General features: G+C 42.2%; 1 protein-coding gene across 4 annotated transcripts in view; it reads right to left on the bottom strand.

Moving 5' to 3' along the window:
- Nucleotides 1–518: 518 nt before the first annotated feature.
- PRKAG2 (protein kinase AMP-activated non-catalytic subunit gamma 2) overlaps nt 519–27,399 on the bottom strand; it is a 187,225-nt gene continuing 160,344 nt past the window's right edge. For all 4 annotated transcript variants that reach the window (XM_042888104.1, XM_042888106.1, XM_042888105.1 and 1 more), the window contains 11 exons: nt 27,151–27,260; nt 15,016–15,097; nt 14,266–14,324; nt 11,607–11,652; nt 10,765–10,819; nt 10,176–10,302; nt 9,216–9,381; nt 8,848–8,885; nt 8,053–8,199; nt 6,549–6,642; nt 519–4,958 (listed from right to left, as the gene is read on the bottom strand). In XM_042888104.1, coding sequence (XP_042744038.1) covers nt 4,927–4,958; nt 6,549–6,642; nt 8,053–8,199; nt 8,848–8,885; nt 9,216–9,381; nt 10,176–10,302; nt 10,765–10,819; nt 11,607–11,652; nt 14,266–14,324; nt 15,016–15,097; nt 27,151–27,260 — 956 coding nt within the window. In that variant the 3' untranslated portion in view covers nt 519–4,926. The remainder of the gene's footprint in view (nt 4,959–6,548; nt 6,643–8,052; nt 8,200–8,847; nt 8,886–9,215; nt 9,382–10,175; nt 10,303–10,764; nt 10,820–11,606; nt 11,653–14,265; nt 14,325–15,015; nt 15,098–27,150; nt 27,261–27,399) is intronic.

The following is a 27,399-nucleotide window of genomic DNA, read 5'->3' as shown; positions in this document are numbered from 1 at the left end:
AGTGGCTATTCCCTATGCCATCAGGAAAAACTTTGTCTTGTCTGGGCCACTTGAAATGGGCCAATGAGAAACTCTCAGACCAGTTCTGTCCTTTCTCCATGCACCGAGACTTGGTGCTATCACCAACTGGCCTTTGGGAGCAATCTGGGACGCTGCTGCTCAATCAGTAGCTAAAGCAGAGATGTTCTGGATCTGAGGAGGTATTGTTGCATTTCTCCTACTGGGAGATAAGCTGAAATGCTTCCTGTACTGCTCAGGTTGTGTCTTCCCTGCAGCAGGCTGGAGCAGCAGCATTAGCAGTAGGGCTTTTCCTTTGCCCTTCCCTAGCACTACTCCAGCATCTTCGTTCCTAGAGTGTTTGCAGGTTGTCCTGTGAACTACAAAGGAGTTCATAGAACACTGGAATGAGTTACTGACACCAGGCACCTATGCTCAGGGTGTGTTCCAAGCCAGTTCTGTACCAGATGCTCCTTCAAATTAAATGGTTGTACTGGTTATACAAAGAATACAATCGTTGATAAGTTATATTCATTTTATTGTAAACATGTTACCAACAGACATGGTCAACAAATGCAACACATCAGGCATGGTCTAGGTTCCAAAACAAAAAGTGCCGGCACAAATAGAGCATGTATATGCAGTGAGATCAGGAACAGATGTGGAGGCTGAGAAACTGGAAAGCGTCTGTCTTTTGTTGCCTGTGTCTGCTTTGCTGTGATGGAGAAAAAGCTGCGATGAATTTCCTCCAGGAAACATAACCCAGCAGTTAAGTGTTTTTATGGCAATCCAGCACATACAAACCCACGAACACAGTGCTACTCAGGTTCCAAATGCAAAACACATCTGACTTGTACATTCAGTTCCTATAACAGCAATTACCAATTTAATTACCTGCTCAATCCTCTGGCAAATCAGCAGCTTCCCGAGGAGTTATTGGAACTGCACCCAATGTTAGCACTGGGTGTGCTCCTACATGTACGGCATACGCTTTGCTGCCCACTGAAGTTAGGAAGTACACTCAGTTCCATCCTGCACTTGTTCCTGGCCCCTCATGGATTTTGATGGAGATCAAATTCTCCAACATTTGTATAGAAATGCTGACAGAATAATAGTAGAAAAAAAATTAAAAAGAAATAATTCTGCATTAAATGGTACCTGCAACTCCTATCACTGAGACTATTGATGTTATGGGCTTCTGCCATTCACTGCTGGCAGGGACACCCCAGGGATCAGCTTGCTGTATGTGTACCTGTCACCTCTCTGCATGCACCTCAGTGGGAATCAATGCAATCATCATGAGTGCCAATAAAGTAACACTCAAAACTGCCTTTAAATTTGGACCTGGAGTTAAGAGCAAAAAGCACTGTCTGCAGAACATTTTTTTTTTGCATGATGCACGTGATGTGGATACAAGGGTACTATAAAACTATTCAGAATGACGTTTTCTCCTGGAGATTACCCCTAGTAAACATTTAATGTGGGAGCACATAAGGTGTGAAGATTTTGAAGCAAACTGGCTGCTCCTGAGAGCTGAGCATGGAGAGCCTGCTGTTCAGCAGGATTAGGCACGCATGGTTTCACCTCTGCTTGGACCGAAACTGAATGACTCCAGCTTACCCTGAGCTCAATTGAAAGATGGCAAAGTGTGTTCTCAAAGCAGTTTTGGAACTGCTTCAGTCAGATTCCTCGCCTGCTGGGAGGACAAGAACTCGAGCCTTGGAAAGCAATGTCGGTTGTTTCTGCGTTACCCAAACATTCCCAGCAGAGCAATATTCTGTAGGACTGGAGATGAATAGGCCTCAGACTCAACAGTTGCAATTCAGTTGCTAGTAAACAGCAAATACAGTCTGCAAGGCTTACAGACCTCAGACCTTTTAACTGAAAGGAGTCCAGAAGTAAAACAACATGAAAGTGTTTTTATCAGCCAAATGATCAATGTCAGCAAAGGACAATTTTCTGAAGTAATGAGCTCACAGCATCTCTAGATAGTGCAAAATACTGAGGGGCTGAGCTTAATTGAAAAAATAATGGCAAACATAGTTCTACAAAGACATTTCCTTATACTTAAACACATCCACAGCAGGTCAGTAGCAAACATCATCTGATCCCTCGCAAGACCAAGAAGTACTTTAGAATAATTATCTTTTGCAGACATCTCTTGCTGGCAAGGAAACACATGGGGCAGCACAGGAATCAATCACATAGGCTTTCCCATCCGGCTGGCTGAATGGAATCCACTTCTTCAGCACCTCAGCATACCTGGGAATGACAATCTATGCCATGGAATAGTCTATCAGAGCTGTAAGAAGAACTCCCTGAGACCTCCACCTGCAGCATCACCACATCTGTGTAAAGAAAGGGAATTCTGTGGTCTCAGCTCCATAGGTACCAACTGCTGTCTGGTTTTCCCTAGCGAGCTACGTGAAAGGGAAGTGTCCTACATGAAAGCTTTAGGTGCTCTGGCAACACAGCGTGGTACATGCTGCACTGCTGCCAAATCATCCCTCCTTTCTCTACCCCCATTTACTTCTATGCCTTCGTTAAGCTGATACAAGCAGTTTCCCAGCTCTGTAGTAAACCGATCTGCATTAAAATGACATGGTTGGTTTAGTTTGTGTAACAGGTACTTGTGCCAGGACAAGGAGCATGGTAAAGGAAAATGCCTTTTTGATGATACTTTTGTCACGCTTAAATTAATATTCAGAACTGAATTTCAGAAAGCAAGGGTAGAAATCCTCTGAATACAGTTTTGCATCACTGAGGATCCCAGCTTTCCATGATTCTGCTAGCTCAGTGTCCATAACACATGCATGGCACTTGTAATAATGTTAAAACAGGGACTCTGTGCATGGCTGTTTGAAAACTGCAAATTCATTCTGCATGCTAATTTATGCAGACAGGCACAAAGCTGTCTGGATGGAATATGGCCAAAAGACTTTGTGCTAAATATAATGTAAGAAAAAAGCATCTATCAGTGGCTCAACCCTTCATTTTTTCCAGAACTACCCTAATGTAGGACTGAAAATGTTGTTCCTGCAGACTCATGCTAGGCAGAGTGAGATAGAGTGCTGCACTTAGGCAGTTCCATCCCATACCTTCTAAAGCTGGCTGTAATTCTGGTGCTGGAACAGCAAGCAGGCTTTCAAGAAGTCACACCTGTGCAGCTTGGATGGCATTTACAGGTAGTGATGACCACGTGAAATTTCAATCTACCACCAATGATCCCTTTCCACACAGCTCACGAAGCACAAGAGCTGCTATTTCTGGTTTCTGTCGCTCCTTTCCCCAGCAAAGACAAGCGAGCTGAGCTGCTGGTCTGTAACAGCAGCAGTGAGCAGCTGGCCCCACCAGGTGGCTGCTTTCTCAGTTTTGTGCCTCTCAGAAGCACAGGGAGCACAGCTGGCAGGTCATTAGTCAGAAAAGATGCTGGACAAGACAACGGTTTGCAATGAGAGTGTGAGAGAATAGTTTGTCCCTGTGTACAAGAATGTTTTTACACACGAAAAACATCAGTAGGATGAAAACTTTCACACATTTTGTTCCAAAATCTCCTGCAGGAAGTGAGGTCTGAAGAAAGGGCTTTCCATTGCTCTTAAAAACCTCACATGTTGTCAGCAAACTGCAAATCGTTCACCTTTTGCTTCAGTGTTTATACATGGAAAAATAAAGGGTCAGCCTAGTGCCATTATTGTGGGGCCACGTTCCCACTGGAAACACAGCACTGCCAGAAGCAGCACTACCTGCACCGTGCCATCAGCACAAGCTGCCTCATAAGCTGAAGGAAAATGGGAACATCTGTGTGGAGCTTACATCACCCAAAACACACATACATCACACGTGCAGAAAAACGTGGCGAGAGCCGCTAACACCAAACGGATGTTGGAGGGTTTAATTTCTTCCATCTACAATTATAAAAATCTCATCATCAAATGTTACAGTACATTTACATCAGCAAAACCCCACGGCCTTCCTCGGCTTCTGTACAAATCACATACAATACAGAGTTGCATTTTAGTCGTACAGACATCATTTTACATCTTCAACACAGTGGAAAGTCTGGTTCTCTGGCACGTCCCTTCCCACACGGTGCCTGCACAGCACAGCACGGAGCACTGCTGGGATCTCCAACTCCACTCACGTGGACTGACCAACAGCCCTACAACTCCAACGTTGTAAATAATGAGAAAATCTGCCACTGGTTTGTATAACAATCAACAGTTTATTAATGGATATGGTGAAATTTTAGCTATCCACCAAAGATGTGTAAAAAATTGTCATGAAAGTAAAAATAAATAAAGCTGTTTTTAAAATCAGTCTCGTTTTACAACTCGGTTCAGAATGCGACATTTAACACAAAACTGTCATTAAAGTTTTAAAGAAGTCTACTGATATTCAAATTACAGCTTTTATGACAAGTCTAATGAGAACTGAAACTGATTTGGTTTAGGTTTAAAGACTTTCACATTCAAATACAGTGTCTCATTTAACACAATACTTCCTTTGACAGTGATGGGCAACAGTGATGACATATTGCTGTATTTTGACATAAGGCACTATGATATGAATATGCCATACACTTGCCTTATGTCACATATATCCATTGCTGACCAGTGACTTCTGTCAAATACAAAATGAAAAAGTTTCAGAATACAGTGCATTTTAATGAAGGACATCGTGTGAAGTCTTCCAGCAAATGTTCTGAAGACGTTTTGAAATACAAGCCTACATTGTAACATAAGCTTTTGTCATGCTGCTTTGTTTTTTTGCGACATCACTGGGGGGGAATAGACTCATCATCCATCACTAAGTCCCAAAACACATTCTCAACCATCCTGCTCTGTTCTATTGCAGTCACTGTTCTCGAGACAAACTTGACCCAGAAACTTTGTTCAAGTTCTCCTACAAACGTTTATACATTCACAGCAGTCATTCACTTTCATTCTCCTTTTGTTTGGCACCTGTTAACAGAAGAGGAAAGCACGTGTGATTTCCCAATGCATACAGCAGCTGCCTCACAGAACTGCACCGCTCGTTCTGAACGCTGCAAGTACTGTCTGACCACGTTACCAGAACCATAGGACTGGACTGCATCCGTAAGGAGCACACTTCAGGACTGCTGAATGCTAACACAGGTTGAAGAAGGCCTGGAGGCCTGCCTCTAACTTCATTGGCAGGGTAATTCTCCAAGTCACAACTGCCTTTGAAGTACCGCTCCCCAAAAACGCCATGCTGCAAGCCTGTCCATCTGCCCAGGGAGCCAAGTTTAATCATCACAGTGCTCTTAAAAAGTGAGGTCATACTTGGGGAAAAAAAACCACAAGGTAGGAATTCAGTTTAACTACACTGCACTGAGTGGTTTTTCTGGCTCAGGGGCAGATTCTGCTTACAGTAAGAATCCAAAAGAGCTGTTGAGCAGAACCATGTAGTGCTGCGCCTCCTCTCCAAGCACTGCCTACACGCTGGGCAATGAGTGACCCCTAAGGTGAGCTGGCTTCGACACCCAGCTCCAGTGAGCAGAAGCTCTTGCCAACAACTGTTTGTAATACGTCATCACAAACACTGAAAAATCCATTACATTCACCCAGTTTTCATGTCACAACTGATTTCCCCCCTCCTCCTGCACACCAGTCTCAATTCCTGTCAGTCAACACATTTTTCTTTCTGGTCAGTAACAGGAAAAGGGCATTTACAGGGCGTGATTTACCTGGTCGTCCTCACACATCCACTGTAAGAGGTGAATCACATTCTGACCTACGTTGCAGACATCTTTACTTTGTCACCCCACATTGCTGGCAGCACAGCCCTGCCTGTGTGTTGTGCTACCTCCTGCTCTCTAGGGCTAGGCTCTTTTGTGACACCTGATGAATCCACAGCTTTTTTGCTGGCCAAGTTTCCCATCAGATCAATGGGATAAAGCAGCTCACAGAGGGATCTCATGAGAAGCTGCCACATGCTAAGCACCAGAAGCACATGACCTGGAGTACGGGAGTGGGAAACCCCCTTGTAACTCCCCTCAAGGATATGCTCAGCTCTGTTTCCTCAACGTGGTATTTTGAAGGCAAAACTGTGACCTTCAGACATTTTCTGTCTGTCTTTCTCACAAAGCCAGAGGAGAACTTTGCTTTAGTCGTTGTGACACTGAAGTCATTTACACAACCAAAGTGAAGTTCCAGTTAAGAACACGGAGCAGATCAGTGACTTGGGCAAAAGTAAAAAGCAACAAAACAATCCAAGTAAAAGTAGCAGAAAAAATTAAATGTGCTGATAGGTTAAAGGGAACCTGATCAAGTTTAGTGATACATCAGAGTTCTACCGGAATAATTCACTCTGGTGTGACATCTCTAACACAGCAAAAAGTGACAAATACTGACAATTAAGCACTTTGTTGGCTTTTACTTGCAGAGAAGTGAAACACTTATTTGAAGAGTATAATCAAACTTACACAACTTTTAAATCAGCAACGTATTTGTTATCATACCAGCAAAGACCAGCAAGCTGTATGCACTACTGAATGACTTACGGCAAACATCAGAATGCAACATCCATACCTGCTGGCGTGAGTACCAAAGCCTGTAGAATGTCAGAAAGGGAGATGATACCCACAATGCTATCTGCTTCATTCACTACCACCAAACGATGAACCTGCGAGCAGGGAAAACATTTTGAGAGATTTTCCTGATGTGAAGTAAGAGCTAAAGGCACACAGCTGCCTGACGGCAATAAAATCATACCTGAAATGGCAGACAAGCCAAGATCTATGCCTTGAAAATACTACAGAATGGGAGAGTGCCCTCATCTCAGCACTGCAACCCAGCTCAAGCTGGGAGCTGTGCAACCAAAGGGTCATAGCTGAGCCACCTCATAAAGAGGTCATCCTCAGAAGGATGTCTGTCACAAGTAGAGACCTTGGTACTGCTTTACTTCTTACCCAAAATGAATTTGGGCTTCAAGTCTAATTAATCAAATGCAATTGTGAAGAAAGTGAAAAATATTTCTCATCTTTTCACAGAAGTGACAGCAAGAAAGCTGCAGTGTCTTGACTTCATACAGATGTGAGTTTATTGTGGAGGTCAATAACTTCGCCGCCAGTCAGATAAAGCAAAAAGAAAAAAAGAGGATCTCAGATGTATTTGCAGAGTCACACTCAGCTGACACTGTGAGGAAACACTGCGAGAGGGGGAAAGTGGGAGAATATGTTTTGCATTTTCTTTCTGCCAAATCTATGTTGGTGATATTTTCAGTGCACACACACACACACACACACACACACACACTCTTTCTTCTCTCAGTGTAATGAATTCAAGAAGAATGGACAGTGTAGTTGTTTCACATCCAGTGAGATCAAACATTTTGTCTGGCAGCTAAAAATAGCATCAATTAGTGCCTCCCTTGTGGCTTTGACTGACTCATTTTTGCATAGCCTCACTATGTTTAGACTGAGCCAAAGGGTAGGAGTTGTTCTGAAAACCCAAATGTCTAAAGCTTCTGAAGACATTAATTAGATCAGCCACATTTGGAATCTGTGCATCAGCAATGCTAAAATCACTGAGTTTCAGGAAGAAGCTCAAGCTGATGCAGGAAGCTGTGTCAAAATCACCTAATGGAAGTTCTGAGGGGTTTTTTTTTTTTACAACATGGGAATTCTGCTCATATTAAGCAAATGTACAGTTATGGCCCCAAAAATGAAAAAAAAATGTTGTAAAATTGAAGGAGTCATTCATATCTATGTGTAAGAAGGTTCCCAGAACTAAAATCAGAGGATAAACCACACAAGAAGTACAGGAAAAAAGCACTGAGTCATTTACAAGACAATTGGTGAACAAGTTCTTGGTAAGACTTTATTCCCTGGCTTTGTTTCACAGTTTGTATTCTTTTAAGTATATGTAAGTCAAGAAATCAAATCAAATCTGATCCCTACATATGTAAACATGAACAAAACATATTTTCTTCAAGTAACCAAAATAATTCCAGAAGGATAAATTTGTCCTATTTATTAGTTTGGTCACACAACTTTTACAGGGAGGGGAAATAAAAAAACAGTGGCAAACTCACCTCAGCCTTCACTATCCTATCAACAATGGTCTCCAGTGTTTCCAGCATACTACACTTTACAACACCTTCAAAATACTGAGAACGGTGCTGTAGGGCTTGTGTCACTGTGATATCTAGGTTATTATAGGTTTTTTCAGCAGCAAGGTTCTGAAAAACAAGGCACACTGCTCACTACTTAGTGATAAAGTACTCAACAGAGCAAATATCTTGGCACCAAGTAGACACACATTTCGGGGGTACATTGAGTCTGTTCCAAGTCACATATTAAACAAAGCAGATGCTCTTCAGTTGCAGTTTTTAGGAACAGTCAAAGGTGCAACTAAATTACACATCATAGAAAGACTGGATTAACTGATAATAATGTTTTGTGACTATACATTAGGCCCATGAAAGTCTCCTTACTTCGTTACCTAATATCTGGCTTGATGTCACTCATCCTGCTTCTGCCACAAGGAAAAAAGGAAAGATGATGTTCTATAGATTTCAGAATATACTAGAAGAACAAACCATTTGTTTTGATTTTCAAAGGCCAGGTGAGGACAATATTTTGGCTAGTCTGAACTCTACCCATTAAGTAGATCCTACTACAGAGATCCAAGTGGAAAACAAACGGTAAGTCTTCTTCAACCTTTCTATCTGCAGGCTCGAACTCCCTCTCCTGGACTGTGCTGGAACTGCCACTCGACATACATTGCATCTATTTTATTAAGTACAATAAAAACTTATATATTAGCACATTAATTTCTAATTGCTCACTACATAAAAAACACAATAGAATTTAAAAGGCATACTTACTATTACATCAAATTTGGAATAAATATCTACAACTTTTCCTAGAAAGAAAAACATGTATTAATAAAGTGCTTGCAATAGAAAGAAAGTTTTCTTGTGTCCCGTTTTCATTTGTTATTTTGTAATGATACAGAGAGATCAAGAAGGAAAGATAGAAAACCAAACAAACAAAAAAAAACCAAATCAAAACTGGCCACCCATGATGAATCTTCCACGTCTGTCAGCCTCTATCTTGCATAATCATTCTACATATTCTAATCATATATATATAAATTACATATATACACACAATGTTATACATATATAAAATCAATCCAGGCTTCAACAGCATTTATCTTACCACACTTGTGTACAGCAGAATCAACACACACCTGACTCATCCACAACAGGTAAAGCCGATATCCTTCTCTCTACAAATATATTCAAGGCTTTAATGATAGGAGTGTCTGGATGTATGAAGGCAATGTTGTGGTAAGTTCCTATTCCAAGTTCATCCAGATTCTTCTTCATAAAGGCAGGCTTTGGCATTTCTGACATCTAGGAAGGGCAGATGAATGTATTTACACAATGCAGTTTTCTGCATGACACACCACAGTTACCGAGTTTTCCATACGTAATTAGGAAACATATTCACTCATCCATCTTGAGACTCCAAACAATTGTTACAGATCATTATGATAATCTGTTACTAGGTTTAGATAAAGCCAAAACAAGCTTAGATCTAGAAGCATTAGTACTGTTCCAACAAGATTTAAATTGAGACTACACATCTAAGCTGTTTTGCTTGTCAGTTTTTCTAATGGCCCATCACTAAAATCTTTGGATCCTAAACTATGTCATCCCCATTGATCTGAAAAGGGAAGGCAAAGATGTGAGATGCTGCATGCTTATTTTGACATCCTTTTGATTGCTTTGCCTCCTGTCCATTCCTGTGACCAACATACAGTACAGTAACTTGTGTTAAGCTTGGCTCTAGGAGATGAGACATTATTCTACTCATGTAATCAAAACAGCTCCTGCAGCTGAGATCACCCAGAAGACGATACCAAGATACTCAAAAAGCCAAGACATATCCCTGGTGTTTTTTGTTTGGTGTTTGCTTCTTTGCCTTCAGATGATTAAAACCAAATAAAGGTAATGTCTAGGCTACAGTGTATCACCTGAGCTTCTCTGTTAGCAGAAAAGATGCACGGAGAAACAACAGAGTGCCCAAACATGGAAGATTACCATGAAGTTTCTGAACACGTTGCTTAACATTGGAGAGGTCTACCTGGGCTGGAGGTGAGTGGGTAGAGGGAAAATATCAGTTAAAGCAAAACAGAAGTACTTACAAAAAGCTGGAGGAACTTGAGGATTCTTTTATGGGTAAGTATATAAAGTGCATTTCCACTGACGGGATCTATAACTGGCAATCTGTGGATTTTGTTTTTGATCAATGAATATACAGCATCAAAAAGGCTGAGGAGAAAAGCATATTTTAAAATAAATGGTTGCCAAGAAAGAGTAACATCAAGTGATGCATGTACAGGTTTACAAACCCATAGAAAGGACACAGTTAACGGCATTACCTTTAAATGTTACAGAAGTTAAGGCCTTTCAAATTATGTTTTCTAGGATATTCCATGCAAGCAGCTCCATTCAGACACAATCCTTATGACAAAACTGAATAACCTGTTCATGGCTTAACAGTAACAATACTACTGAGGATATTACATGCAATTACTTGGAGATAATCACTACAGCTTACTTTAAATGGTATAAGCAATCCTATCCCAAAAACTAAAAGCAAGAATCAGAAGTTCACTCTCCTGCCCTAGTTTACAATAGAAGCTGTTTCTCTGTGCGAAAGACGACTCAAATTCAGTGTTGAAATGGAGTTCGTTTCTTTCAAGTTAAGCAAAACAGAAAGGGAAATCCTACCTTGCATCTGGGGAGATGTTCACTAAAGGTTTAAACGTCTCTTGTAAATAAAGTTCTGTGCATAGAAAAGCAAACCATTACCATTTCTGTGGGAAAGCAGCAGCAGTTTCATAAAAGCACTTCATGAATTCCTTAGCACAAAATTAAACGAGCAGAGGAGACAATGACTATAGATACCCTACCACCTGTGCATGTTCATCTATGCCGACAACAAAGAGAGGCTGAAATTCCAACAGGATTAAGCTGACTACCACCAGGGGTCACTGCGACCACAGCAAACCATTTGCTGATCTCTTCTGAGCAGACTGGTTTGTGCAGAGGGCTGATCTATGTTATAACACGGCATGCAGTCCGTTTCCTCACAAAGATTCCTGGCTGCATTCAGCATTTCTGCTCACATCCCCCACATGCTATGAGTGTTGTAACCATACTGTGCAGCTCTCTCAGGCACGGCTTGCTGCTCAACTCTCACTTCACTCAATACCTACAACCATCTATTCACTCTGCACCCCGGTTCAGTTACATTCCCATTCCAGGTACAGACATCACTCTGAGGCCAGTGCACCCCCTGGTGTGATTCCATTTCTTTTTAAGAAAATATCGAGATGGTACTGAACAGGGAAAAGTAGTGAAGCAATACATAGCATAATCCTTCTAGTTCATGTACTGTTCCAGGTAGAAAAAAAAAAAAAGAGCCCCAGGAAGAAGCAGACAAGCTTTTATTATTCCTGCTTCTATTAAAAAGTATGTGGAGAAAAATATGTTATGATTAATTAAAAATCCACTGTACTTAACATTAATGATAGACTTTTAACTAGCAACTGAGCAGTAAATGAACTTACCCCTCCAGGTTTCTATTTTGTGCTCCTCCAATTCATAGATCTGAACCTACAATAGATGGAAGGTATTAATTTTAAACCCAAAATAATTAACAATATTATCTATCTCTGAATTATTCCCTTATTTTTCATTGCGGGCAATTTAACAAGAATCCAACTAATTGCCCAGACCAGAATAATATTTCTTGGCAACATTGAGACAAAAGTGTGCAATCCTGCTCGGTGCAGAATACCACACAGGACCACATCTCAGGGGACAGGAGAGATGTTTCACTTGCCCAAGCTATAGCCCAGATCTCTTCTAGACTCACCTTGAAATAATCACCCAGAGGAAAGTCTCTGATAATCCCTCATACACCTCAACAAGAGCTTATCCTGATCACCTCTTAATGCTAAAAAGTGATTAACTTTACATTTGTTGAACTACAAACAAAAATGCACTTGTTTTAGCTCCTTCCACACTGCTCATGGTTCTCTGAAAGGGCTTAAGATGCAGAAGCTGCTTTTCTCTTCAGGTACCAAGCTGCAAGCCAGCCACTCCCAACAGGTAACAGTTGTGCTTGCCATAGCATAGGCCAAAGCAGCCTGTTGCCTTCTACACTGCTCCTCTCTGCCTGTACCTCTGTAAGCCCTGATGGAGCTGAAGAGTGTGCAGGTGAAGGGTAGGAGCCTCCACAAAACCTACTCCACTCTTCTGTGAGCCAATGGAGACCATTTTTGGATCACACTGGAACTGGCACCCTTCAAAGAGTGTAAGAGAATGTTAAATTACCACACTATAATTGGGCTACGCAATGTACTCCTTCTGGGTGGTATAAAAGATGTCCAGATGAGTAGTAAAGACTTCTTTCAGGGTATTTAAAAAACAAAACAAAACAAAAGATTAAAAAAGAAGCCAGCTAAGCTTGTGGAGCACAGTTCAGTCTATCAAAGTGATGAGAAGAACAGGAGAACTCCTCAGCTGCTGAGAAGATGAGGCCAAGTCCAGCTCTGTGATGACACCATATGGATGAACGTACCTGAACTTTCCTGATTAGTCATTAAAGAATACTATCTAGCTCATGAAGAGTAATATGCTTCACACCGTGAGGGACATGGTGTGTTTAGGAGTGATTAAAATACTTAAAAACTGAATTTTCAGCACAATTGCACTTGGTAGAACTAGAGCATCCCCCAACCGAACATTTACTATTTCTTTTTCTTCTTCTACAGGAGATTGCATCAGTCACCCTTCGGTCAGATGTTGCCACTTCTCAGTTATTCACCCTTCCCCAGCCCAGAGGCTGTGTTTAGCACCACCTCTTCTATGGACTTCTGCACAACAGCATGTTAGATAGCACAAACAGGAATGGCAACTGCTAGACCATAAGTGAAACTGCACAGGAGCACTGGTTATGTGACAAGATATATCACTGTAAATATCAAGAACAGACATGATCACCTAACTTTGAGAAGCCCGATATCACAGAATGGCCTGGGTTGAAAAGGACCATTATGAACATCTAGTTTTAACCCCGCTGCTATGTGCAGGGTTGCCATCCAGTAGATCAGGCTGCCCAGAGCCACATCCAGCCACATCCACATACATCAGAAGCCTGTTCCATCCAACTGCCAATTCTTTAGCTACTAAAACACAGTACGTATATTTTAATTCAGTGGGGAATTGGCATTGACAGGAACAAGAAAGGGATGTAAATGTTTGTATGAACATGTAAGCAAGAGAACCTCATCAACCGACTGCCAATGGGAATTTTTTAAATTACAGTTAATTGAAGTCAAGAGATCTTCAACTGATTGTGTAACTCAGCCACGCAACTAAAACCTCTGCGTTTGTTCAACTAGGTTAACTCATTCTTTCTAAAGCACCACTTCAGGATTTGAGTTACCTCTTAATTCCCCCACGGCTCCACAAGCCAGCTTTGTGCTCAGCTCCACATATTCCTCTCAGAATAACTCTCTATCAGTTATGAGACAACGCTGATTTATTTATAAAGGTATACATTAATAAAAACAACACCAGCCACTGTGCAGCCACATATTTGATTTTTAAATACAACTAACTTTTTCTTACAATTTCAAGCACTCTCCAGCCCTGCATACAATATTGTTTGATAATGTCCATTTACATGGAGTTCTGATTAATTTTAATTCATGTGTTTTGAAACAATCTGGACAAAAACACATACAGTGATCAATAATCAAGTATTTCACGTTCATACATTTATACTCTGCCTAGTTTTTAATAAATAGGTTATTGCAGGTCCTTCATTCCAAGAGACAATAGCTGCAATTCCAAATGGAGCTTGGTACCCAACCCCAAGGCTCTCATGGTGAAGCACCACACAGAACACAATAAATGGCAGTGCTCATTAAGGAAATTCCTCATGTTTACACATGTCTAACAGAAGCAGAAAATTATTTTACCTGCCCAAGCTCATAGGACCTTAATGGTTAAATGGTTATAGCCAGGAATTGAATAGATGTATCCATACACCATTCTACTTCCTTGAGCAAAGCATTTTCTCTCAAAAAATTCTGAGTGTACTCATGACACGTCTAAGCTTCCAGACACTTAAAATAAGTACAGTCCATCCTTCAAGCAGTTTGATATTTCACTTTCTATACTGTATGACAACCGATAGAGGCTTAACATCATACTCACCATCGGAGATTTATAGTATCTATGCAGTATGTTAATGAAATCTGTAATTGTTAACATTCCTACAAAAAGCGATACAGAAAGAAAGTTCTTCAGACATGACACTTCAAACACAGAACTTCAGTTATTTTCTCAATTTACAGTCACACTCTATAATGTAATAAACAATAAATCTGTGCAACACACTGCCCATTTGCTACGTATGTAAATGTTCACATTGATACAAAACTTCACAATAAAAATATACAACTGTGAATTAACATTCAAAGCCACAACCTATGTGCTTCTCCTCTTCTTTCAGTCTCACGAAAGAAAATCTATTTCTTCCACTGTGGGATATAATATCCATGGCATTCCAAGTTAGTTCTGGCACTCAATGATTTCACAGTGCACCTTACTGAGAACACGCAGAGAACCACAAGCACATGGGTGTTATATTTTTCTTTCCATAGTTCTTATTTTCACGGTTCTTTTTTTGTGACCATTACGGTTATTTTTAAGTGCACAGGGAAAAGCATACACTAGATAACAAATTTCAGAAGCTCAAGACCTCAAAGAGTCACTGTGACTGTCAAAGAACAGCACAACTATGCAAGCTAACAACATTTCGTGCCTCACAAGAGAAAACAAAGAAACCCAGCAGCATCGCTTAGGATGTCAGACCATGGCTAAACCCAGAGCACCTCCCACAACAGTGCAGAGTGCAGCACGCTGAAAATTCAAATACAACTCAATCACGTTAGAACAACTTACCTACAAAACTCTGTTTTTTACTCTCCCACAGTGGAGCTGCTCTCACACCATTTGCCACCAAGGCGAAAAAGGCCTTCTTTACCTGCAAAGAAAGTGAACAGCGACATAAATCTTTGCTCTTAACTTAGCACACCAGACAGCAGCAGAAGGATTTCCACAGTTACTAGGAAAAAACATGGTTATGAAGAGGTAGCTGCTATTCAAAACAGAACAAAAACCACACGCGCTGCCAAACAAAAACCTTAAAGCCTTTTACTTCCATAGAAGGCTTAAAAAACTCAGCAAAACCAGACCTGTTTCGTTCCATTATGTGAATGTGCCACGTGAGAACCTCTGATGAACGAGTATCTCTACATCCATGGCATTGCTCTTTGGTCCAAAGAGCACAGAAGTACCAGCTGCAATCGCCTGATGATCGCGAGCTGAACAGACAGCATTTACACACTGACACTTAACATCCACTGACAGCTCCGTGCTCAGAGGTTCCTTTCCACAACAGCCAGGAATAAAAGGGCTTCACGTCAATGGAATTTGTACACAAAAAAGCAGCAACAAACAAAAATTCAGGTAGGCAAAGAGCAAGTCTGTTACTGTTCAGTGCAATCTACCCAGAGGAAGTTTGCAAAGCCCTCCAGGTGAAAGCCAGTGTAATACCACATTCAGCGTGACACCTATTTAGACATCACTGAATTATAATTTATCAGCTTCAATTTCTAGAAGTGAATAAGCCTCTCAGTCTGCAACAGAAAGCAACACCTCTTCCTGCAGCTCTGTAATTCACACTCAGCATTTTGCTACCTGGCGCTGCCCTACTTGCATGCAAACCCCAGCCTTTGAGGTGGGACTTCTGAAAGCAACCCGTATTTCTTGCAATCTCTCAACAGCCAGTCTGCCTCTGCCCTTCTCACAAGAAGCTCACCTGCTTCCCTGATCTCAGCTCAGCTCTCAAAGCTGCCTTCAGAACTCACCGATCGTTCTGCCACACCATCCATGAGCAGGAATGATGATCCACATCCACCCCTCATCTGCACTGAAACTGAAGAAACCGTATGGGAAAAAAAATACCAAGCACCACAAATAAGACTGTAGTGCACACAGCATGCACTAATTTTCTAGAAAGTGGTTAAATAGAAAGGTGCCAGAGGTATTAAGGCACCCTAGTGACACAGGGAGGTACTGAGTAAAACAAGCATTAGGAAATGCACCACAGGAGCACGCTAACTCAACAGGAATACTGAAACCACAATGAAACCCTGCAGGCAGATGCACCAAGTGCTCCCACACAGCAACATCACGCCTGCTGTTAGCACAGCAAAAGCTAACAGCAATATTTGGAGAGCACATAGGAGACAGAAGTGAGGTCACACAGACTCCACCTTGGGGCAAATTAAGTCGGTTCTAATGAACCTTCATTAAAAAGAAAGAAAAAAAAAAGAACACTCAGAGTGCCCGAAGCTGGGAACCTTCAGCTTCTGTATCTTTCCATAACACTATCACGCATTTTAAGAGGTCACTGTCAACTCACATCCCAAGCCTTCCGCAAGATTCAGATGGTCAAGCTCTAGCATAACACTAAGATTAAGATGCTTCAGGCAATCTCCAAATTCATGCTATTACTACTCTTTCTCAGACAAAACAGCACCAAAGTACACCATCTAGAAAAGTGTCCGGCTGGTAAAAATGCAAGATTAATTCTTGCCCTGGTTCTTTGATTTATTAGCAAGCGATTTGTGCCAAAGAAACCCAAATCTTCTGTTAGATGCCATCCCAACGAGTTTACAAGATGGTTTTTGGAAAAACTGAGACCTGCTGCAATGATACAACTACTAAGAGAGTGGAGCCAAAACTTTAAAAGCCAGTGAGTTCAGATTGGGACCAGCAGTATTAAACTTTTAAAATAAGTTATCATCAAAATGCCCCATGCCTGGAGGCATTAAAAGCCAGGCTGGATGCGGCTCTGGGCAGCCTGCTCTGGGGTTGGTGACCCTGCCCATGGCAGGAGGGTTGAAACCAGATGATCTTTCAGGTCCTTTTGAACCCAGGCCATTCTATGATTCTACAATTCAATGAAAACTTAGTAGGAGTTGCTTATATTATATTGTATTATATTATATTTTCCTCCTAAACCACAGCTTAAGCAATGGCCCTACTGTTCTCTCCAGTTTTATACATGAAAGTGTTATATAGTTACCTTTCAAATAATGCCAACAATTAAAGTTACATTAGTACTTGCCTCTTCTTTAAATAAGGTCGTAATGAAGCAAACACCAACTTCATTCTTATTTGCTAAAACCACTTGCAAGCGCAAGCATCCAGTCCCCCACTCACACTTTCTGTGATTTCCCAATTTCAGCTGCCCAAAGCACTGCTGGGTGGGCAGCCAAGGCACTGGGCTGTGCAGCTGGGCTTCGATCCAACACACGCAGACATTTCAGTGATGTTGGTGCAGAAAATATCCACAAGCACCTTTACTTCAGATTACGTACAGCCTGCAGCCTTTGAACATTTCCAGCACATGCCGTCATTAGACCTCCAGCAGTACTGGTAATTCCCAGCTCCACCAGCACTGCTCGCTTGAGCCAGCTTTGTGCTGTGGTCCCCTGATCTCAAGTAGAATGCTGGAATGGCCCGACCTTCCCAAAGCCATTGTTCTGTAGCCAGGTCCCAAAGAGCATTGCTGTTCAATGCCACGTACAAACATTTCAGAACAAAAGCACTTTCTTCCTTATTAACCATGCAGTGGTTCTGAGAAGCACAGCGAACCGTTCAAAGATGGTCCTTGTCTGCTCAGATTTCAAGATGGACTTGATGCATGCTGACCTTATTCACCTCACCTCTTCATAATCAACAGGGGAAGCAGTTATTTCTGGGGCACGACTCACCAGCCTTAGACTGAGACAAGCTGCATCCCACAGACACCAACCTGCCTCACACATACACGTTTACGTGTTGTTTTATCTAACTGCTCTCATAAGCGACCAATGGATTTCAAACTCACCCACCAAGCCTGCCCCATCATGAGGGTGACTGCTAACACTGCAATCATTTGTTTCATTCACCCAGCAGAAAGATTCTCATCCTGGAGAAAGGTTGTAATGGGAACCTGGTGGTGAATGGAGAACGCAGAGCACAGCAGAGCACAAAGCCGTGCTGAAGGAGACATCTCAGCACTGTGGTCTCAGTGCCAATGTTAACTTGAAAAAGGTGGAAGATAAGAGAAGTAAGAAACACAGCAACTCCAAATCTGCCACTGTGAAGCATAGGAATGACAGGAAAGATTAGCAGCACAAGCAGCATTAAGAGATCTTCCAGGACCCTGTGGTATGGCTGTTATCCAAGGCCAAAGTGATTAACGCTGGTTGTGCTCCAGAAGGGCAGGCTGAAGAAAGAAGGTGAAGCCCAGGAGAGGCCCACAAATGAAAAGACTGACCTCTGCAGCCTGTGGACACCATGCAGAGCACAGCTACATGTGCAGCCCATAGTGGAGCAGAAGGTCTGGGGAAACAACCCCCCCCTGGGGCTCTGTGCTGGAGCAGTGACTGAAGGATGGGATCCGTGCTACAGAGCCATGTTGGAGCAGTGCTTGAAGAGCAGCAGCCTGTGGGAAGCCCACAGAGGGTCAGTTTGGGAAGGACAGCATCCCATGGGAGGGATCCCACATGGAACAGGAGCAGAGAGCAACCACAAAGGAACAAATAAGACGAAGCATTAAGGACTGACTACAGCCCTCATTCCCCTAGTTTGCTTCTAGTTCTCACTGCTCTGGCCCATTATCAATAGGTAATAAATTACACTAATCTCCCTCATGCAGTCTGTTTTGCCTGTGACAGCAACTGACGAGCAATCTCCCTGTCCTTATCTCAACCCACAAGCTTTTCTCCATTGTATTTTCTCCCCCGTGCTCTTAAGGAGGAAGAGTGAGAGAGCAGCACAGTAGTGCTGAGCTGTCTATTAGCATTAGGCCTCCACAGTTCCTCACAAAAAGGAAAATAAATTCCATGTTTGAGTGATAAAAAGCATTTGTATGTTTACAATAAGAAGTGCAGAGTGATTGACAGCCTCTGCTCTGCCCTCTCATTGCAGCCTCTCACTGTTTATAGGAGACTTATAAACAGGACAGAGACCAACCTATCTGATAGTGACAGGACAAAGGGGAACAGCTCAAGGACAGGCTGGATGGAGCCCTTAGTAACCTGGCCTGGTGGGTGTCACACCTGTTACAGCAGTGTAGAATGAGATTATCATTAAGGTCCCTTCCAACCCAAGCTGTATAGTGATTCTATGATGATTTTATGACTGTCCTAGTTTTTTACATTTTGCACAGTCGCTGTAGAGTGAAGGCATAAAAGCTTTCCATATTTCTTTCCTTTCAGGGGCCAAAGCACATTTATACTTCCAACACTTCCTACTTGCTAAGCACATCAGAAGTAGAACAGTCAGTCTTCGCTGTACTAGGAAAACAGCAGGCCTCTGCTGTGATCCCTGTACTGCAAAAGAACCCCAAAACCTCAGCAGCCTACACTCCATTCCTTTGGTTTAGGTGTGTTTATGAGCTGATCGCCTTTCAACTTCTTTTGATGCAAATATCCAAAGAATGGAGCAAGATCTCTTCACCCAACATAATCTGAACTATACTTCTCAAAGCAGCACAGCTAGTCCTATGGATGCCCACATCTTGGCACACCTGGGGAACACGAAAAACACAACAAAACCCAAAAAACACCCAAACACTCACAACCGATGTATGAGATGCAAGCCTGATGCTGTCTAACTGCAAGAACATCTTCCCAGCAGAGGGAACTGTCCCTCTCTGCTCTGCTCTCTTGAGGGCCCACATGTGCACCATGCTCAGCTCTAGGGACCCCCTCCCAAGGACATGGAGGGGCTGGAGAAGGTCCAGAGGAGGCCACAGGGATGCTCAGAGGCCTAGAGCACCTGAGCTATGGAGACAGGATGTGATTTAGAGAAGGCTCCAACAAGACTACAGCAACCTTCCAGCACCTACATGGCCTACAGAACAGCTAGGGGGGGACTCTTTATCATGGTGTATAATGACAGGACAAAGGGTAACAGCTTTAAACTAGAAAGGAGTAGATTTACATGAGATATTTGGAACAAATTCTTCACAGTTAGGGTAGTGAGGCTCTGGCGCAGGCTGCCCAGAAAAGCTGTGGATGCCCCATTCCAGAGATCTTCAAGACCAAGCTGGATGAGCCTTTGGGCAAGCTGATCTAGCAAGAGATGTCCCTGCCTGCAGCTGGGGTTGGAACAAGATGGTCCTCAAGATCCCTTTCAACTCACACCATTACATGATTTTAAGTTTGAAAACAGTGTAACTTTCCCCCAGAAGACTATATAGGAATCCCCCTCTTCCACAGTTATAATCTCCAAGTGATTTATTTCTAAAGCATGAACATTTTTGAGTGGTGAGGCTGCCCAGAGAGGCTGTGGATGCCCCATCCCTGGAGATGTTCAAGGCCAGGTTGGATGGGGCCCTGGGCAGCCTGGTCTGGTATTGAATGTGGAGGTTGGTGGCCCTGCGTGTGGCAGGGGTTGGAGATTCATCATCCTTGAGGTCCCTTCCAACCCAGGTCATTCTGTGATTCTGTGATAAGCTAAACTGGAAAAAAGGACTTTAGAATTCATCTCCAGTGCCCACAAATATCCATCACCTTGAGAATCCAAGAGCAAAATAAGACAGTAAATACCTCATAATTCACACCCAGATGGCAACGACATTTAAAACACCTTTGAGGATGAAGTAATTCTCCCCAAAATCAACCTGAAGCAAAGACATTTCAGGGAGGTGAATCCTGGGAATCTCACCATTAGCTCTCCAAGCAGTCAGAAGGAAACTGAGAAAAGCATATCTTAATTTATAATCTAGGAATGACACCCACTATCAGTAAACACTTAATTTTCCACAGAAATACATATATTTTTAGGGTTTCACTAATTGCTTTGTCTGAATGTTTCTCAAGAAGTGTCAAGCAAAACATTGTGGAGGACACTAAATAACGTATAATTCCAATTTTTCTTCAAATTAAGTTTTAGCTGTCCAACTCACTTTATTTTTAATTATTTTTAAGTTATATAAAAATACAGTCCTGTAAAGGAGCTGTTTTCAAAAGCCAGATCCCTTTTTCATAATACAGATACAGTCCAGTACTTATTAACTGGCTTACTGGGGTTTGTATGCAAGACTACAACCATTAATCTCAGCATGATAACTGCTGCATTCATCTTTACTTTCTAGTTACTTTCTCTTCACTCAATGTATTTAGTAGAAACATTTCCTCATTAGATGTACTAAGCCTTTAAAAAAAAGAGCCTAATTAAGGAGTTAATAGCAAATTACACCTAGGGCAAGGGCCAAGGAGGTCTTGAAGCAAGTTTCTTCTTCTACCTTTATCACACCTTCTGCTAAAGGTGTAATTGTAATGCAGAACTATACAGACCTGTTATTAACTTAAAGGCTATGTTTGCTCCCCCACCTGAAAATCCCCAACCAACAAACATTTGTAAGCAGCTTCTCCAGTTCATTGAATTTTGGAAAGGTTACACAAATACAAATCAGTTATCTTCTCCACTCACAGGGCACGGAATAGAAACACTCTTAGGGGGATGCACTGAGGGTCATCGAGAGCTTACTAAAATGTAGGAGCTTCATTAGATGATTCAAGTTAAAACTCATGGGAAAGACAGGTAGGGTTTCATTCTCAGTTACAGGATGCAGGTACACGTTCTACATTTTTACCCAATTAGTCTGCCAACATAGATATCCTCCCCTATCTCACATATGCACCAAGAAGGTCTAATCCAACTACAGACACCAAACCAAAGCCCTAACTGACACTGAATATCAGTATGCCCACAGCCTTTAATAGCTGGTTACACTATCTTCCCTCTAACACTACATACAGCTCCATCAAGACTTCTCTGAGACAGCCAATGGTGCATGATTAGTCAACTCCACTATTCCACCTTAGTGAAGTACTCTGCAGATACTTATTTCTATGCTATTTGAGGGGAGACTGAGCCTTCTAGTTTGTAGTACAGGTATGGGAACCATTGGGTCATGGCTTGAACCAGTGGAAGGAATACACCTGTGTGACCAGAAGGGGGCAACCCTGGGTCCACCCCTCCCTAACCTCATTTAAGGGCTAGCAGCCACAAGGGAAGCATCTCCACTCAGAGATCACCTCCTTTGGAGTGTTTGGTGAACCCTGTTCCTTGGGAAAGGGGAAGAGATTCCTTCTTTATTACTGGATTGTGATCTCTCCCTTTCTTGGGTGATCCAAAACTGGTTTAAAGCAGCTGTATCTGTATCACCTATCTATACAGTACTCAATAACTGAAAGCCATCGGTTTGCTTTCTAAGAAAGCAATCACTTCAAGCTAGAATTTTTGTTACTATATGCCACACTAGTGGGCTAGGAGTCAGAAATAGTGAGCCTCACAGGCAGAGCCACTGGACCAGCTGCATTGGAAAGGGCACAGAAATTCTTTCACAGATTAAGAACCTGCCACTCCTGGCAGGAGTGGTGCAGGGAGAGCAAGAACAATGCATGACTTTCACTGAGCCAAGCACAAGTGCTCCAGCTACACCCTGTCTTGACTAAGACATTTCCATTTAATTGGTACAGAAGAACTTGCAATATCTTTCCCCAAGATCAAAGAGTGAATGCTTCCTATTGGTCCTGAGAGCTGCAGGCATCAACCTCTGACGCTTGTTATGTATAGGAGCAACTCTATAGAAAAACAGCCTTCCAGTATTACGCTACTGATTCTGGCCTGATCTCAAGGGTGCTTTTTTGTGGCCTGTCTCAGCCCACATGCCAGCTAGAAACTAAATGCATTGCTCTTTTTACAGCTCTGTGGAATGAGTAAGCAAGGAGGGATGCAAAAATGCAGACAGTTTAAACTTAGGAAACTCAAAGGGAAAAAAACCTCCAAGCCGATTAAGGCACAGACAGTCCCCTTGTAAAGCTGCGAGAACTCTTGTTATGACAGCAGACCCTGAGACTGCTGCATGCTTCTGGAAGCAAAAGATTCTAGAGCATTCCTTCTGGAAGCCTGCTGTCTCATTACCTTGGAGAGAGGGAACACCCCAGTCAAGAATGACCTGGAGGGAACAAGAATAATGAGCCCCATTTACTTCAAGTCAGCACAAGAAAGAGAAATACAAAGCCTCTTGTGCTGTTCTAGTGTGGAATCCCTTGCTCTGCGGAAGTTATACTTACTTTCAGCTTGTTAAAACAAATAAGTTTCCAGAAGATTATTCCAAATATTTTTCTAGTTATGCAGAAGAAAAATAAGTACTTGAGTTCTTCAAAGTATGTGATAGTTACCAACAAAAGCCAAGACACAGCCAGCAAGCGTGCTATTATGCCACTCCTGGAACTGTGAATTACTGCTTGACACATAGCAAGGAAGCCACGGAATCCTAGAATGGCCTGGGTTGAAAAGGACCTCAAAGACCATCTGGTTTCAACCCCCTGCCATGGGCAGGGTCACCAACCACCAGCCCAGGCTGCCCAGAGCCACATCCAGCCTGAAAATGCCTGCCTTGCAACTTAGTTTTTACCCTTCTTATAGACGGTCAATTAGTCTGTGTTACAAAACAAGCTAATCCTTCTCAAAGACAAAAAACGTTTAAATAATGAATCTGTTTGAAGGCCGAGCAAAAATCTGGCCTTAAATAAGATTAGAGAGCTAAGCTGCAGAGACTGCTATATGCTATGCTGAGAGTCATTTCCTTTCAAAATGGAAATAGAGCTCACAGTAGGATGGAGAAATAAATTTTTCTGTTGGAAAGAAGGTATAACAAAGTCAAGCTTAGGCAATAACACTGAAAAATGAAATCACATCAGTATATGATGGTAGTACCAACAGAGAAAAACTCATCTGACTGACAGAATGTGAAGAAGTGCTACATTTTGTTGGCACTTAACTACAATACAGGAATTATTGAAACAGGTATTTTCCTTTCAGAGCAATTTTGTGAGTTTCAAAGAAGTCAAATTGCTTTAAGGCATCAGTATATGCACCCATTGTCAGTTAAAACCATCAAATAAAAAGCACATGCAGATCTGGATGATGCTACTTCCCCAGAATATTGCCATATTAAATGCATTAACACACAGAGTACCCAGATACTGTGCTGAAAACACATGCAGGTAACCAGCCAGACTGCATCCAGCTCAGTGTTCTCTGAGATGTGGATCACCTTTCATTTACTGAAGTAAAAAGGAACAGCAAGGTCCTTCACTGACAGCAGAGTAGCCCTTCAAGGGACAGCCCTCCTACCCCTCCCAAAGGGGCTGGGATTTTGTTCTATTGTTTGCATCCTGGGAGATGTGCAAGAATTTCAAAGGGCAGTTTATCACAGAGAGCTGCATACTGCTGCAGCTTGCCTCGTTTCCTCTCAGTTCACAAAGCTGAACTGGCAAACTTCACAGGGTAGCACGTAGCATCTCATGGTCTCTCAACTCCAACTCTTCATGCTCAGGTCAGACTTTTATAAGTTTCTTTTCTCTGGGAAAAGCAAAGGCAGGGATTTCTCTTGAGTAGCCAGGGGTGTCAGGCAGGGGAGAGCCGTAGCATGGAGGCATAGCTCGATACATTTGAGGAGCAACTGTTTACAGGCTACAATTGCCCTGCGGTAGAAAACAGTAAAAGAACAGTTCACTGTCACTCAATAAGTGTGTCAGTTAGCACCTTCCCAGCTACAGCCACCATTTCTCAAGGTTAGTACAGGCTATGGGTCATTTCAGGTAGGCAGTCAAGTTTAGGAAGAAATATAAGCTGCTATACTGGGGCAAACGGAGCTGTGCCGGCCAGCAGACCACAGCTCTGTCTACTACTTATTTAACATATCTACTCTTCAACTTTGCAGCACACAGCACGTTCTCCTGGTGAAGCACGCCTAACTGAAGTGTACAAGCTATTGCTGCTTTCACAACAGTGCGACAAAGGTGCCAGCGGCACAGGCTCACTCCTGACAAGATGGAGTGCTGTGCTAGAAGTGAGATGTTTGGTAGCTGCTGGAATCAAGAGGCCCCCAAGCATTCTGCCCAATACCAGGACTGAAGAGATTGTCAGCCCATTCCCAATTAGCTAATACTGCTATTTAAGGCCTCCTGTCAGCTTTGCTCCTTACCACGTCCTTTTACTCAGGGATAAAGGAAGATTCCTTACAAATCTTCATATCAAACCCCTCCAAAAATACTGAGACTTAACACTTCTTGATGCTGCTTCACTGGTATTGCTTATGTCACGTGATAAAACAGCTCCAGTTTTCCCTACAGTTAACAACAGTTTTGAAATACTTTCTATAGTATCTCATGTACAAATCTGCAGGGTAAATGCTGTGATTTCTGCCCAGTAGAGGGAGACAGGGCACTGCAGTCAGATATAAACCCAATGACAGTCTGCCAAAGGATAGCATGAGAAAACGATGCAGCTCCACTGTTTCATTCTTCCATCAATTGCTGGTAGCTTACCTTTCTGCCTCACTTAGTGTAATCCCATGTACTGTTTAAGCATTCTCACTGTTAGAAATTAAAATTTCCGAGAGATCTGGGAACTTTAAGGCACCAGGCTTTTTTTTTGTTTGATCTTAAATTAGGAGAAACACTCACGTGGGTAGGAGTGAAACATCCAGGGAAGACATATCTACAGGATCACCTCCCTTTGTCAAGACTCACGGACACTGTTGTTTCAGAGGACTGCACTAAGCTACTAAAAGAGAAACTGATTTTCTATTACCGAGAATGACCCCATAATCATAGGCCAAGGCACGTCCTTTGTTCTTTGCCAGCTGCAATCCACAGTCACTATTAGGCAACCCAAAGACAGGGGTTTGGTAGAGAGTAGATAAAATGTTTTTCACTGAGTCACCTATTTTCCTATAGGATTAAGATTCACTACTTTCTTCACTAGAACTATTTCTCTAAGCGTTACCTTACACTGGCTCACTAAATGGAGATTAAACCACTTCTTTACATTAATAGCATTACTCAACACAGCTCCAGTGAGAATGGTTGGTATCTAAAAACACTTCCTGCAATTCACCAGGAGATTCGGGGAACCCAAAAGGAATGAGTGACTCACGCCATTGGCTCCAGCACCAACTGGTTTTCGTAATAAAGAGGAAAAGTTCATCTTTCTAACTGCAACGATGATGCAGCTCAAGCCTTTGGCCCAGGTGACCACTGACAGCTGAGAAGTCAATGTGTGCAATGTTCTCAAGGATCACATTATTTTCTGTTGTTGTGCAAGTAGGCTTTCCATCTTTTAGCCCACAATACTAAGGATCTTGCACTACATGCTATTATCTGATACACAAGATGGTTCTGGGAACATTTTGAGATCAAGGATCTATTAAATGTTCTTCCTGACAGTGGAAGGCTGTAGTCTGAGCGGTACATTCCATGCCAAGAATACTTCATGTGCTTATTTAAGCCAGAACTGGAACATCATTAAAAGGAGAGCAAAAAAAAATCCACCTCAAAAAACACTGATTGCAAAAATCAAGGAAATAAAGAAAGCCACAGCATCCCACCACAGTGCAAAACAGACTACCCATCTCTACAGCAGGCAGCTATTGCCATCTTTTGGCAAATAAGCTCTTCCCACAGAGCCAAGAGCCTAGCAGATGATGATTTACTGATTAAAAGCAAAAAGAAAAGCTGAAAACAAAAATTTTCTGGAGAATGCAGTAATTTGCATCATTAAGCCACCCATTTTAGTCCTAACTTATCTCAACAATATAGCAGGAACAGGCTCAGAGCACCTGGAAATTTAATTATTGGACGTGGAGCTCTATGTAAGATATCTTTCCACAAATTGACAGATATGAAGAATATAAATTTGGGGTTTTCAGAATCTCATCAGTGATTACAATTGCCAATTATATCTTCTCACTCTGTTCAGCTAGAATACCCCCCCTCCCCTCCACCCTCCAAGATCCTCCACCACCACAATGTGAAAGACATGGCTGAAACAACATGGGGTTCTCATATTCAAAGTACAGCATTATAGGAGACAATACTTCATTTAACACTCAGGAAACACACCCCCATTTCAAAAAGTGAACTGCAAGGAAAGGCAGACTGAAAGAAGAATACTCACTTGTAGCGTAGTGTCGAAAACAACAAGCTTAGAGCTTGTTGGAACAATGTCATAACACTTGTGTGACCTCATGAATCGCACATAAATGTCACTTTCCGATTCTTCAAGTGCTGTAAGTAAAAACATTTTGTTTTATTTAAAGAACCTCAAAAAAAAGAAGTTAAAAGCATGCCAAATCAACTCAACACCATTGCAGAAGGACATCCCTCAAGCAAAACTCAAATTCACACTTTCCAATCTAGACAGACA

Source organism: Lagopus leucura, unplaced genomic scaffold (genome assembly GCF_019238085.1).
Source record: "Lagopus leucura isolate 7727_CA_CO unplaced genomic scaffold, USGS_WTPT01 Super-Scaffold_100157, whole genome shotgun sequence".
NCBI classification, from domain to species: Eukaryota; Metazoa; Chordata; class Aves; order Galliformes; family Phasianidae; genus Lagopus; species Lagopus leucura.
The sequence above is the reverse complement of the archived record's forward strand: the minus strand, read 5'-3'. Positions and strand labels throughout refer to the sequence as shown.